General features: G+C 48.9%; 1 protein-coding gene across 6 annotated transcripts in view; it reads left to right on the top strand.

The window, feature by feature from the left end:
* Positions 1-13301, top strand: part of Tns1 (tensin 1) — a 179872-nt gene extending 166571 nt beyond the window's left edge. For all 6 annotated transcript variants that reach the window (XM_090354796.1, XM_090354795.1, XM_090354792.1 and 3 more), the window contains 8 exons: positions 1304-1435; positions 1692-1784; positions 3082-3159; positions 5853-5924; positions 6161-6329; positions 6863-6931; positions 7189-7221; positions 9045-13301. In XM_090354796.1, coding sequence (XP_090210922.1) covers positions 1304-1435; positions 1692-1784; positions 3082-3159; positions 5853-5924; positions 6161-6329; positions 6863-6931; positions 7189-7221; positions 9045-9189 — 791 coding nt within the window. In that variant the 3' untranslated portion in view covers positions 9190-13301. The remainder of the gene's footprint in view (positions 1-1303; positions 1436-1691; positions 1785-3081; positions 3160-5852; positions 5925-6160; positions 6330-6862; positions 6932-7188; positions 7222-9044) is intronic.
* Positions 13302-13634: the final 333 nt, after the last annotated feature.

Raw genomic sequence — 13634 nt, 5'->3', positions numbered from 1 at the left:
TATAGGCATGAGCCACAACAACTGGTAGAAAGGAAAGGCTATGAGGTGTGTGTGTGTGTGTGTGTGTGTGTGGCTTGAACTCAGGGCTTGGACATTTCCTGAGTTTTTTTGCTCAAGACTAGCACTCTACCACTTTGAGCCATGGCACCACTTCTGTATTTCTGATGGTTAATTGGAGATCAGAGTCTCACAGACTCTCCTGTTCAGGTTGGCTTCAACCATGATCCTCAGACCTCAGCCTCTAGAGTAACTAGGATTAGAGATGTGAACTAACAGCACCCCAGTAGGCTATGGGTTTTGTTTCAGGGGGCGTAGTGGGTTCTAATCCTGGGGCTTGAACTCAGGGGCTGGGCACTGTCCATGAACTTTCTCAAGGCTAGAGCTCTACTCCTTGAGCCATAGCACCACTTCCGGCTTTTTCTGTAATGTGGTAGTGAGGAATTGAACCCCCGGGCTTCATGTATGCTAGGCAAGCGCTCTATTACTAGAGCACACTACCACTAGACCATGTTTCCAGCAATATATATATATATATATATATTTAAATAAATGAAATTTTATTGAAACATGGCTACCCCGTCTGGCTCCTTCCCACAGTGGTATCAGACTTAATAGAAACAGATTGTATGGCCTGTGAAACTTAAAACAATTGTTCTCTGGCTATTTATGAAAAGTTTGCCTACCTTGACATAGTTAAAGTGTGACTTTAAAGCATAAGTCTTGGCCAGGAGTTTGGCCTAGTGGTAGAATGCTTGCCTGGCATGCACGAAGACCCAGGTTCAATTCCTTAGTACGACATACTCAGAAAAAAGCTGGACGTGATGCTGTGGCTCAAATGGTAAAGTTCTAGCCTTGAGAAAGCCCAAGGACAGTGCTTAGACTCTGAGTTCAAGCCCCAGGACTGGCAAAAAAAAATTAGTCTCAACTGGTTACCAGTGGCTCACATTTCTAATCCTAGCCACTCAGAACTCTGAGATCTGAGGCTCTCAGCTTGAAGCCAGCCTAGACAGGACAATCCATGAGACTCTCATTTCCATTTAAGCCAGAAATGGAGCTGTGGCTCAAGTGGTAGAGTACTAGCCTTTGGTCAAAAAGCTCAAGGACAGCACCCAGGCAAAGTTCAAACCCTAAGACTGGCATGCACGCATGTGCACGCGTGTGCGCATACACACACACACACACACACACACACACACACACAAAATGAGTCTTACCTATGAGAGAATGAGGTCTGAAATGCCCCTGGGGCTCAAGCAGGGCCACCAATACATTGCTCATGTCCTCTCCTGTCCCTCCACTTCAGCCATTGCACTCCTGAAGGATCAGGAGCCAGGGGCCTTCATTATCCGTGACAGCCACTCCTTCCGTGGGGCCTACGGGCTGGCCATGAAGGTGTCTTCACCGCCTCCTACCATCATGCAGCAGAATAAGAAAGGTAATGTCCTTTTGTGTGTGTGCGGGGTGGGGGGGCCCTTGGGGTCTTGAGCAGGATCCTAATTCTCACAGAACTGGTACTTCATACACTCAAGAAGTGTGCAGCTTAGGCCTGTGATGGTGAGGTCAGAGTCTAGGGAAGCAGCAGCATCTGGGTCCCACCACTGCCCTCTGTAGGGAAATCAAGAAACGGTGTTGGGAGGTTGGAGACTGAACACAAGACAGTAACTTGACTGATTCTTTCTTCATCTTCCCAGGAGACATGACCCATGAGCTGGTGCGGCACTTCCTGATCGAGACAGGCCCCAGAGGAGTCAAACTCAAGGGCTGTCCCAACGAGCCCAACTTTGGTGAGTGTCGAAGCCTCTGTTACTGTAGTGTGGCCCCAGAGGCCTGGCCTCAAGTCCTTGGGGTCTGACTTCCCACCCTCGCTCTGCTTATCACAGACTTAACAGAGAAAGTGAACAGTGATATCTTCTCTTCCTTTGTCTTCAGGCTCCTTCAGACACCACATTCCCACCTGCGGGCCCAGCTCAGACTGTTCTGCCATTACAATTACAATTAGAAATCTAACAACATCTTCTGTTCTTGGCCACTTACTGTGTCCGTGTCACAGTATTTTTCTCTTTTATTTCCTTTCGATCTTCTCTTGTTCTTTATTTTTTTAATTTCCTTTTTTCTCTCTTTTGTGCTGGTGTGGATCTTGAACTCAGCATTTTGGGCTCTTGCTTGGCTTATTTTGCTCAAGGCTTGTGCTCTACCACTAGAACCATAAGAGTCTCATGGACTTTTCTTTCCCTGATTGTATTTGAGCTGAGATCCTCAAATCTCAGCCCCTTGAATAGCTAGGATTACAGGTATGAGCTACTGGTGCCCAGCTCCTGCTAACATTTCTGATTTATGACAGTCCTGAGTGATGCCAGTGTCCCCAAGTTGCATACATGAAAACTTATAAATTAGATGTAACCAAGAGTGCACAGATTCTAAGTGACCAGTGTAGGGTTTGACCCAGGGGGACTTGGTTTTGCTTTTATTCTTTTTTAAGTTTCCTTTAAAGTTTTTATTTTGGTTGTTTGTTGTTAATGTGCTACTAAGGGTCTCATACATGCTAGGCAAGCACTCTACCACTAAGCCACATTCACTGCCCAGGAAAGTTGTTAGGTTTCCCTCTGACCACTAGTATGATCAGATCTTTCTTGGATTGTGCTGAGGGGTGGAGGGGAAGACAGGGGAAGGGAAGAACAGAGAGCAGGGGTGGTGTTTAGCTCTGTTGGTGGCAGGAGAGAGGTAGTAAAGTAGCTGAGAGTTGGAGTGCTCTGTGGTAGAGGACTGGCGTAGCTAGCTCAAGGATCTGAAAAAAGAGGAAGCTTCAGATGTTGTGTAGAAGTGGTAGAGTACTAGCCTTGAGCCAAAAGACTCAGGGATAGCACCCATGCCCTGAGTTCAAGCCCTCGGGCACACACACACACACACACACACACACACACACACACACACACACAGAATGAGTCTTACCTAAGAGAGAATGAAGTCCAAAACGCCCCATGGCTGTGGGGGTGGCATGTCCAGGGATATCCCCCTGACACAGGGATGGATGGCGTGTCCAGGGATGTCCTTTTGACATGCTGTCTCACCTTCTCGCTGCAGGATCGCTGTCGGCCCTGGTCTACCAGCACTCCATCATCCCCCTGGCTCTGCCCTGCAAGCTGGTCATTCCAAACCGAGGTAAGACAAGACCCCTTGCTCACCAAGCCCAGCCAGCCACCGGCTGTCCCACCTTCCCAGCCATTCCACAGCAGGTCCCGGGTGACCAGACCCAGTGTGGTCAACAGGGACGAACTCAAAACCATACGCTCTGTCTCCTGTGATCAAAGAGCTTCATCTTAGGAATATACAGAAGCTGACATGTCAAATGGTTCTGAAGTCTCAGGATTCGAGCCTCTTCCCGGGAGGAGCCCTAAGCAGCCTGAGACAAGTCACTAGAGGCTGAAGTCATGGTGGAAAAGATGAAATCTATTTATCCAATGATATTTATCCAATTAAACTCATTGAATTATTAATAGTAATTGACCAACATTATTAGCTTAAAAGTTCAAGTATAACTTCAGTAGCATTATTTAACCACAGGATTGAAACACTGATTACATTACATTTTATACAGACATGGCTGTGGCTGTTCAGCAGTTATAAAACCACTTGAAGTTTAAATTGTGTGGAGGAGTAGTTCTCAAAGTATCATACAGCTGCACTGTATGATCTGAGAACTGGTTAAAATGCACTTGTCCTCAATCCCCCACTCCCATTAGAGACTTTAGGTTGGACCCAATGATCTGTGGTTTAATAAATCTGCCAGGTGCTGGTGGCTCCTGCTTGTAGTCCCAGCTACTAGAGGCTGAGATGGGAGGATCACAGTCCAGGCAGGAAAGTCCATAAAACTCTATGTCTAATGAATTACCAAAGAGTGGGAGGTGTGGTAGCTGTGGCTCAAGTGGTAGAACACTCTCTTTGAAGAAAAAAGAAGCTCAAGGATAGTGCCCAGGCCCTGAGTTCAAGTCCTAACACCGGCACTAAATAAATAAATAAGTCTACACACTAAAACGTGAGAAGAATTTCTATAAGACTTAATTATTTTTTTGTTTTTAAAAAATTATTAAAGTATAATTGAAGTAAAAATGATATGAGGCACAGAATATTTTTGGATTTCTTATTTATTTATTATTTGCTTGGTGCTGGTACTAGAGCTTGAATTTAAGGCCTTGCTCTCTCACTTGGTGTTTTCTACTCAAAAGATGGTACTCTAGCACTTGAGCCACATCTCCATACTCTACTGTGGTATTCTGATGTACAGACATGTTGTGAAATGCAAAGCCAAGTTACTTTACATATCCACTCAGTGTTTAGGTTTTTGTTTTGAGACAGACTCTTTTTTTTTTTTTTAATGCGTCATGGGACTTGAACACTGGGCCTGGGCGATGTCCCTGAGCTCTTCAGTTCAAGGCTACCACCCTACCCCTGGAACTACAGTGCCACTTCCAGTTTTCTAGTGGTTTATTGGAGATAAGAGTCTCATGGTCTTTAGTGGCCTGGACTGGCTTTGAACCTCAGTCCTCCAATCTCAGCCTTCTGAGTCACTAGAATTACAGGCATGAGCCACCATGCCCAGCTTTTGAGACAGACTCTTAAAGTCTAGGTTGACCCCAGGCTCAGCTTCTTTTTGTTGTTGTTGTTTTTATTTTTTATTGTCAGGGTAATGTATGGGGAGGTTTACAGTTACATTCGCCAGGTAGTAGGTGCATTATTTCTCACTCATTGATATCCCTTCTCATGTTTTTGTCCCCATTTCCCTCCCTTCACTCCCTCCCAGTCATCTTGTTTCCCCCTTCCCTTTCCTGTTTCAAATAAATAAATAAATGTATATATACAATATACCAGGTAACAAAGTCAGATACAGTAGCAATATGAGATTAACCAAAGGGCAATAAGAGAGAAGAGAAATAACATAGTACTTTAAGAACAACAATCACACAGACAAAGCTCTTGTTTCCATACCCTATCATTTAGTCTCATCCTATATGACCTTATGTACCTTGGTTTTGAGCTATTGTGATCCTCTGCTAGGAGAGTCCTAGATGTGTACTAATTATTAAATGAGGGAAGCCATTGCAGGCTCAGCTTCTCGAGGGCAGAAATTACAGGTGTAATCACTGTCACTCAACAATAGCTGTGGATGAATGAATGAGGTCATTTTTTGTTCTATACAAAACAACATCAATGCAAAACAGCAACAGTAACAGCAAATGCCAATGGATGGGCCTGAAGCCTTGCCTTTTGTTAAGTACTAGATTAAAACTATTTGGATAGCTACTTAGAAGGATGAGGATTGTGGTTCAAAGCCCATCCAGGTAGTAAAGTCTGTGAGACTCTTATTTTTATCAGTTAAGTACAAGAAAAGTCAGAAGTGGAGTTGTGGCTGAAGTGGTGAAACAGTAGACTAGAGAAACAAAAAGCTTAGGGACAGGGTTCAGGCCCTTGAGTTCAAGCTTCACGGCAGGCGTGTGTGTGTGTGTGTACACACACACACACACACACACACACAAAACACCACATAAACAGAAAAACTTTATAAACCATCGCAAAGACTCAGTGATATGGTGGTCACCTTCACCCTTCTTCATGGTTTCACAGTTGCTTGGCTAGGGATGTGGCCAGCTTACCCAAATTCCAGAGCTCTCAAGCTGTGTGTTCAGTACTTTCAGTAACTGTGTCCAACGCCAGGCCAGTTCCCAGGGCCTGCTATGAAAAGCGATAGCCATTGCACAGAGTATTTGCAGAGCTCGCTTTAGGCCCAGTCAAACTCATGCTTTTATTTTTTTCTCCTAGTGCTAAGGTTTTAATTACTACCTGAATTTTTGTCTCAGATCCCACAGATGAGTCAAAAGATAGCTCCGGCCCTGCTAACTCAACCACTGACCTGCTGAAGCAAGGAGCAGGTGAGTGGTCACCTGAGCCTGGACCCATGCCCAGGCCTTTCTTTTCTGCCTCCTCCTGCACGTGTGGGTTGGAAGCCTCTCCTAGGCCCACTGACTGATCATGTTTCTACATGCAGAGGCTTTGGCCCAAGGCTGGCCTGAGATTAATATGCTGATGTCTCCCTGAACTACAGGCCTGGGTCATTGTCATCCCACTCTCCAACCCCTTGACTTCTCCTTGGCTTGATTTCTTCTAGCCTGTAATGTGCTGTTCATCAACTCTGTGGACATGGAGTCACTCACTGGACCGCAGGCTATCTCCAAAGCCACGTCTGAGACATTGGCTGCTGACCCCACGCCAACTGCTACCATCGTTCACTTCAAAGTCTCTGCCCAGGGAATCACACTGACTGACAACCAGAGGAAGTAGGCATCTTCTGCCTGATTCTGTCCTGAACTTTTCCTTCCTGCAATCCAACCATCCGACCCTGCATTCATCCATTGTTTTATTCATCACCCATCCTTCCATCCATCCATCCTTTGATTTATCTATCAATCATCCATCCATCCATCCATCCATCCTTCTATCCCTCCATCTACCCAGCCTACAAGGATGTGCCTGCAATGAGTATAGCTGGAAAGATAACCTATAAGAAGTCTTTGCTTCTTATAGAGAAGCCTTTGCCCTTAGGTTCTCTCTTAAACATGTTCCCAGCCCTCTATTTCCTTCCTTCTCCAGGGTCCTCTCATGCCTCAGGGACAGTTTAGTCCCCAGTCCTAGGGTCATGTCTCTGTGGTACATGTACCCCTGTGCATTTCTCAGGCCATAGGCCATTGTGCTCCTAAGCAGGGGGACCCTGGCAGGCAGATGATGGGAAGCTAACATGAGCAGCAGCAGCAAGTGGAATGTAGGCAAAGCAGTCGCTAAAGCACTCATTCTTGGTTTATCTGTGCCACAGGCTCTTCTTCCGACGACACTACCCTCTCAACACTGTCACGTTCTGTGACCTGGATCCACAAGAAAGAAAGTAAGTAAGCCTCTTGTTCAAAAAACAAATTTCCTTCCCACCTGCTGTGTAACTCCGCAGTGTGCACACCTCCCTGTGTAGATCTGCCTGCATCCAGGGCAGTGCCAGTGTGCTGGGCATCTTTCTGAGTCTTTTCCACCTTAGACCGGTCTCTCAGAGGTGGGGGCTCCTCTGTCTTCTCTTGGAAGGTCTGGTTCAGGCCTGGGGCTCTTAGGGAGAAGGGCAGTGATTCACCTGGAGTGCTTTTCTCTCCACAGGTGGATGAAGACAGAGGGAGGAGCCCCAGCTAAGTAAGTGTGACTTCTTTGCCCTCACCAGTCCAGCTGGCCTTGTGCTCCTCTACTAGTGCAGCAGAGGCAGGTTTAGAATCCAGGACAGGGTCTAGGCCATCTTGGTTGGGATGGGAAGGCATTGGTCAGCAATCTGGGAGCCATCAACCTCGAGGGCTGTGTGGGATGGAGGGCTCTCAGCCTCCCCCAGTCTCTGTGCCTCCCCGTGTGTTCCTGCCAGCCAGCTGGGCAGGTTGGAACTTGCAGTCACAGCAGGTGGCAGTATTTAGGGTGGGTGTTAGCTGGCCAGATTTCCATTCTGGCAGAAAAGGGCAGCTAGGGCTCCACACAGAGGCTGAGAGAGGCACCTTGCCCCACCACACACACTTTGGCCCTGTGGTTCCCTGAGAGAGCATAGCAGTTCCAGGTACAGGGTGTATGATGCATGTGTGATGCATGTGGTGTGTATAGATATGTGTGTGCAAACACATGTACACACATGCATGTACATATACATGTGCACACACACATACACGCATACACACCCTGCCACAGGCAGAGCCAAACTTGGCTAATTTTAGCCACACCATGCTGTTCCAGGCGGAGGGGTTTCCATCGGAATCTCCAGCTGTCCTGATGTCCCCATCTCGCTCTAATTAGCAACATGCCTACTGGGAGAGGCCCTGAACTCACATTCTGTTCTCTGCCCTTGTATTTTTAACTCTGTTTTGCAAAAAGAGAACGGCTAAGTCTCTCCAGTCTAGGAGCAGGGAGGGAGGGGGTGGACAGGTGGGAGGGATGAGGGATAGTCCTGGGCTTCCCAATCTTGGGGTGGGGGTGGGCCTGCTTACCTTTTGGGGGACTTGGAGGGGTCTGGAAAGGACCCAGGGGTGCTCAACTAGGAGTGTCTCTACTTTTTTTTTTTTGGTCATACTTCATGTTTATCCACATTCTCTCTTCTTTATGAGAAAATATTTTATAAAAATTAAAATTCCATAGTATATCGTATTATAGTCAATCAGTATTTTAAAAAAATCCATGTACTTAAAATTAACATTTTTTTCTCAGTTTTACCCATGAGCACAAATTCCTTGTATCACTTGAGTACTATGATACAGTTTGGGGATACAGGAAGCAAACACTAAACAAAATGAAATCAACTAACTGAGCATGATCCGTTGCACAGGAAATAAGAGGTGAAGCAATATATGATTCCATGTTACCTTGTCCCCTGTTGGTACTGTTAACATGTAATTGCCACCGGGATGAATAACTTCACAGTTATATAAACTGTGTCCAATGGTGATATCATCATCTCATTGAAAATACACTGGTGGCTCACATCCGTAATCCTGCTACTCAGGAGGCTGAGAGCTGTTTCAGAGTCAGCCTAGGCAGGAAAGTCTATGAAACGCTAATCTCTAATTAACCACCAGAAATCGGAGATGCTACTGTGACTAGAAATGGTAGATCACCAGCCTTGAGCAACAGTGCCCAGGCTGGTAGGTCTAAATACAGACAGGCACAGCCGTGTATGTTCGTGAAATGCCCCTGCTTCTGCGCTCATCCCCACCCTTCCTCTCTACTCTCATCTTTCACACCCAGCTCCCCATTCCACACCGGAAGAGGGAGGCACTCCCTGAAATACAGCAAGACATTGTCTGCAGGACTTGACTTTGCTGGATTCCTCCCTGGGTGAAATGCCATTTCCTGGTGCTCGGAAAGGTTGGGGGGTAGTGGTGGGAGGCAGTTTAGCCTGAGTCACATGTGCCTCAGGGGCTGCTGGTCTAGGCCGAGTGTCCTCCGCCCCCCTCACTCAGTCACCCTGTTTCCCACCATTGCAGGCTCTTCGGCTTTGTGGCCCGGAAGCAAGGCAGCACCACGGACAATGCCTGCCACCTCTTTGCCGAACTTGACTCCAACCAGCCTGCATCCGCCATTGTCAACTTCGTCTCCAAGGTCATGCTGAGCGCTGGCCAGAAGAGATGAACCTCTGGGGCCTTTGCTAGTGCCAGACGGTTGGGATGGGGCACGTGGGAGGGGACCCAGGGGTCTTGGCCACCTTGGATGCAGAAGGAGGACTTGGGGGCCCATTTTGAGGAGAGAAGAAAGTGCCTGGTGGGGGAGAGGAAAGTGCATTGCAGACCAGAAGGGGAGAGGGAGAAAGAGAAAGAATACGATGGAGAACTCAAGATTCCCCTGGGTAGATGGAAACTGCAAAAGCCAACGACCCTCCTGGCTCCCCCCTGCCCCTTGAAGAGAACAGAGCCTCTCAAAAGGAGGACTCACAGACCCCCTTGGGAATCCATATTTTAGGGGATAATGGAAAAGCCCAGTCTCCTCAACCTACCTGCTCTGCAGGGAGAAATCAAGCTGAGAGTCCTTTCCTGGCTACCTGTAGGGAAGGTTGCTAAAGCAGTCAGCCAGCACAGGCCATCTTGGTGGAACTTTTTCAACTCTTGTAGACCAAAGCTACTAAGGTCTGCACTGTGCTGCCCCCATTATCGCTGTGGAGTGTGTATAATCCTCACCCACCCACTTACATCTGCCTTTACCTGCTAGAATTATTCTAAACAGCTCTGCTTGCCTGGGTCTCGTGTGTCCACACATGTGTGTATCCCACCAAAGGGAGTGACAGGTGGCAGAGCTCATATGGGTAGCAGAGGCCCCTCCCCTCTCTCTCTGCTGGTCTCTGCTCCTGCCCTCTAGTGGTCACCCCCAGCATCACCTCTGTCTCCACTAGGAGAGCTGGAGCAGGTGTTAGAGGAAGTGGACATTCAGAGATTGGTAGAAACCACAGACTTGGGGATGAGATCTGTCAGGAAGGGCAGCTGCTGAACTCTTCCATCTTCCTGAGGCATGTGGCTCGCAGTCAGCAGGGGCAAGGCACTCTCTTCAGTGCCCAAGACTATGCCTTACCCTCTCCTCTCAGCCACCTTTCTAGCTGGGAGACCCACCACCAGCCTTAGTTCAGACTTGCTCATTTGCATGATGCCTTTTGGGGGCTGGGGACCAAGTCTTTCTGCCCTGCCCTTACAGGGACCTCATGTTGGGGTTCACCTTGAGGAGCTTATTTCCCAAAGCCCCTTTTGGTGAGAACCCTGGGGGACACCCTGAGTCCCGGTCTCCACCCCAGGCAACCCACCCAGGAACCTGGGATGACATCACAGGGCCCTGGGGCTGCTGCCAGAGCACTGTGTGGCCTACCCGAAATGCCAAAGCCTTGCTGTTTTCCCTTCTGCCTTGGTTTTCTCCCAGCAGAGCCATGTTGTTCTCTGAGCATTGGGCAGAAGGTTTGAGCTTAGACCAAAGGGCCTAGGATCCATTTGGGCAGTTAGGAGCCCCTGACCACCACCTTGAGGACTTCTAGCCAGGGGGAAATGCTCTAGGAGTCCATGCTTAAGCCTATGGGGGAAGGAGTCCTCCAGAGAGAGGCATTGTATTGATATATAAATATATATAATATATATGTGAGACATACTGACAGAATCTGTAAGCTAATAAAATATAAGAAAAGGTAACAAAAAAGGAATAGGTAAATTGACAAGAAGTATTTATTGTTTTCCCATTTTACCTTATTGCCTCCCTGGCCATAAACCAGTTTCATTAGAAGTAGAGCATTGATATACCTTTATCCCTAGAACAGTCAGAAACCCTGGCCTCAGTTTCCCTAGACTATGTCTAGAGCTGTGGGGTTCGGTGGTGAGGGGGTACACATGTTTAACCTGTTAGCCCCCTTCCACTTTGTTTTCTGGCAATCCAGGGGCCCCGCTCCCTGGATGAGAGGGGAACATCCAGTGTGGGAAGGCCAGGCGAGAGTGGCTGGGGATGGTGTCTGTCTTGTGGTTCTTCCTCCTCCAGGGAGCTGTGTCTGTTTGGGTATGTTTTCAGGGAGCTGGGTAGCATCTCAAGCATCTCAGTTAGATCGGGAGCAAGAGCAGACTCCCCAGAGGATAAAAACGTGGGCTTAGTGATCAAGCTCCTGCTAAAGTGTCCTTCCTTCTGAGATAATTCAAACCAATGCCTGCTGGCCCTCTCCTCATTCCCCAGTGCACCCCAGATTCCTCCTTCTGAGATAGGAAATAGGTCCCATCCCTTTTGTTTTGTAAATAATGTATCCTATGTTGCACAGCCCAGGGGCTCTTCCAGTCAGGATGTCCTGTGCGTGCTTGAAGCTGAGTGGGAGCCATGCCACTTGCTTTCCCACCAGAGCCCACCAGCAGTCCACTCCCTGGTGTGGCCAGCCGCTGTACACCATAAGCTGTGGGATGACTCTGGAGGCCATGGGACCCCAAGAGCTTTGGCCTTTCCAGAGGAATGCTGAGGGAAGGGGCTTCAGGCTACACTACACTACAGCCTGCTGCCCTTCTCCTCTCCCTTCTCACAGGTGGGCCTAGGCGTGCACCCACACATACGCACAGACACATGCGTGCACACACACATGTACACACACCACTCCACACCTGCAGTCTCTTCTTGCCAAAGATTTCCTTTCAAAGAAAGCACTTTTACTCCTTGTTATTATTTTGTGAATGTTTAGCCTCCCCTCCCTTGATGTGTTGTTTTGCTGTCCTTTATTGTCAACTCTGTGTGTGTGTGTGTGTGTGTGTGTGTGTGTGTCTGTATGTCAGCAGGAAGAGTGCTGTCTGATTTGAATGTGGACCATGGATTGAACAGGGTCTGGAAAAAATGATGAAAAGGAGCAGGAGAAATATAGCCAGCCTGAGAAGTCATGACCGGATGGCAGCAAGGCCAGGTGCCTCTGGGTGTCCATCAGGCAGCCTGGGGGCTTTGTCCCAAATGCAACCTGGAGACAAGAGGTCAGGAAAGGACAGCTCTGACTTGGTAAGGAATGGGGCTCCGGGAAAAATGGGGAAAGGAACTCTTTGCTCCTTCTCCAGGGGTGACTGAAGCCCTCACCGGCTATCTCAGCCCCAAGTCTGAGAAAGGCCTTTGCCCTCTCTCCCCAGTACCTCTGATGGGTGTGGACATTGGCATTCGCAATTCCTGCCCCCTTCCCTGGTTTTTGAGGGGCTGCTGGTGGCTTGAGACTGGCTAGACATGGGGGGGAGGGGCCGTTGTGTAAAGTTTGCAGGAGGGAGAGGAGTAGCAATTCTCTGCCTTGTTCTGCAGACCCTAGGGGAGGTAGAAGTAGCCACCTGTGCTGTCCTGGGGTGGGGGAAGCCCAGGGACCCCGGAGTGTGATACAAGTGTGATACATAGCTCTCCATCCTAACCTCCTGGGATTCCTCCCTTTCCCCCCAGTTTGGCTTCTCCCAGCTTTGGGTCTGGAGGGGAAGTTGGTCAAGGGAAACAGCCATCCCATCCCTTCCCTGTCCCCCTGGGGGTCCTTGAGAAACCCAGTGGGGAGGGGTGCAGAGTCCCAGAGCTATGTTTTACCCAGCCCCAGGCTTGGGAATCCTGAGACTTGTGTTTTCTTGGTCAGTGGTAACACGGGATGTGCGTGTGCGTGTGTGTGCAAGTGTGAATGTGTGTGAGCGTATCTGTTGATCTCTGTAGAGAACTTGGGGGTGGGGGCCGGGCGTGGTCGATGGTGGAATGTCACATTCGATAGGACACAGCAGAGAGGAGAGGACTGAGGATGGGAGGATCTCGGGCTCTTGGCACAACCTGGCTCTTCCCAGCGGTGAGGTTGCTTTAGAGTGGTATCTAGTTTGTTTTCTGATCCACATTCACCCCAGGTGACACTCTCCTGTGCGTCCGTGTTTGGTTTGTGCATGTGCGTGACCTGTACGTTGGGGTGTGCCTGCTGTGTTCCCCCACTTTCTTCCCTCCCCTCTGACTCAGTCAAAGCAAATGGAAGTGATTCCTAATGTCCAACCTTGGAAAAACAGTCCCCGGTCTCCTTTCTCTTCCTCCTCCTCCCCGTCCTCCCCCCGGCTGTGTATTTATATAGATGGAAATGTACTTTATATTTTGTATCGTGGTGACTATAACCTCTGCCACCTTGTATAAACCCTGCCGTGTGCACCTTGTCCCAGACATGAATGTATGTACACTAATGCTCTGCCCACTCCCGCGCGGCGCCTGCTCTCCCACCATCTATTGTACGGCCTTACAAAGATAAAGCTAAAAACAAAGCCATGCTGTTCTCTAGCTGTGTTGTTTGGAGGGCTCTGCTGGGTTCGAGGCAGGCAGAAGTGGGGGGGGGGCGTCTCTCTTGGGCTCTGTGGGTCCCTGGGTGATACATCTGGAGGTCAACATACCCAGTCCCCCCACCACTCAAATCTTGGTCCTGATCACTGAGGGCTCTATGGCCTCTGGAGGCCCGGGAGTTGGTGTTTCTGAGAGCCAAGCTGAGATTGGGGGAGGGCCGCTGGGAGGCCTAAGGTGAGGAGCAGCTTCGAGGAAGGGGTGCTTGGGAGGGACCCCATCTAGGGAAGCACCAGGCTGGCTGGCATCTGGAACCCCAG

This window comes from Megascapheus bottae, chromosome 21 (assembly GCF_031878675.1).
Source record: "Megascapheus bottae isolate mThoBot1 chromosome 21, mThoBot2.hap1, whole genome shotgun sequence".
Lineage (NCBI taxonomy): Eukaryota > Metazoa > Chordata > Mammalia > Rodentia > Geomyidae > Megascapheus > Megascapheus bottae.
Note: the sequence above shows the minus strand (reverse complement) of the source record. Positions and strands in the feature narration are given on the sequence as shown.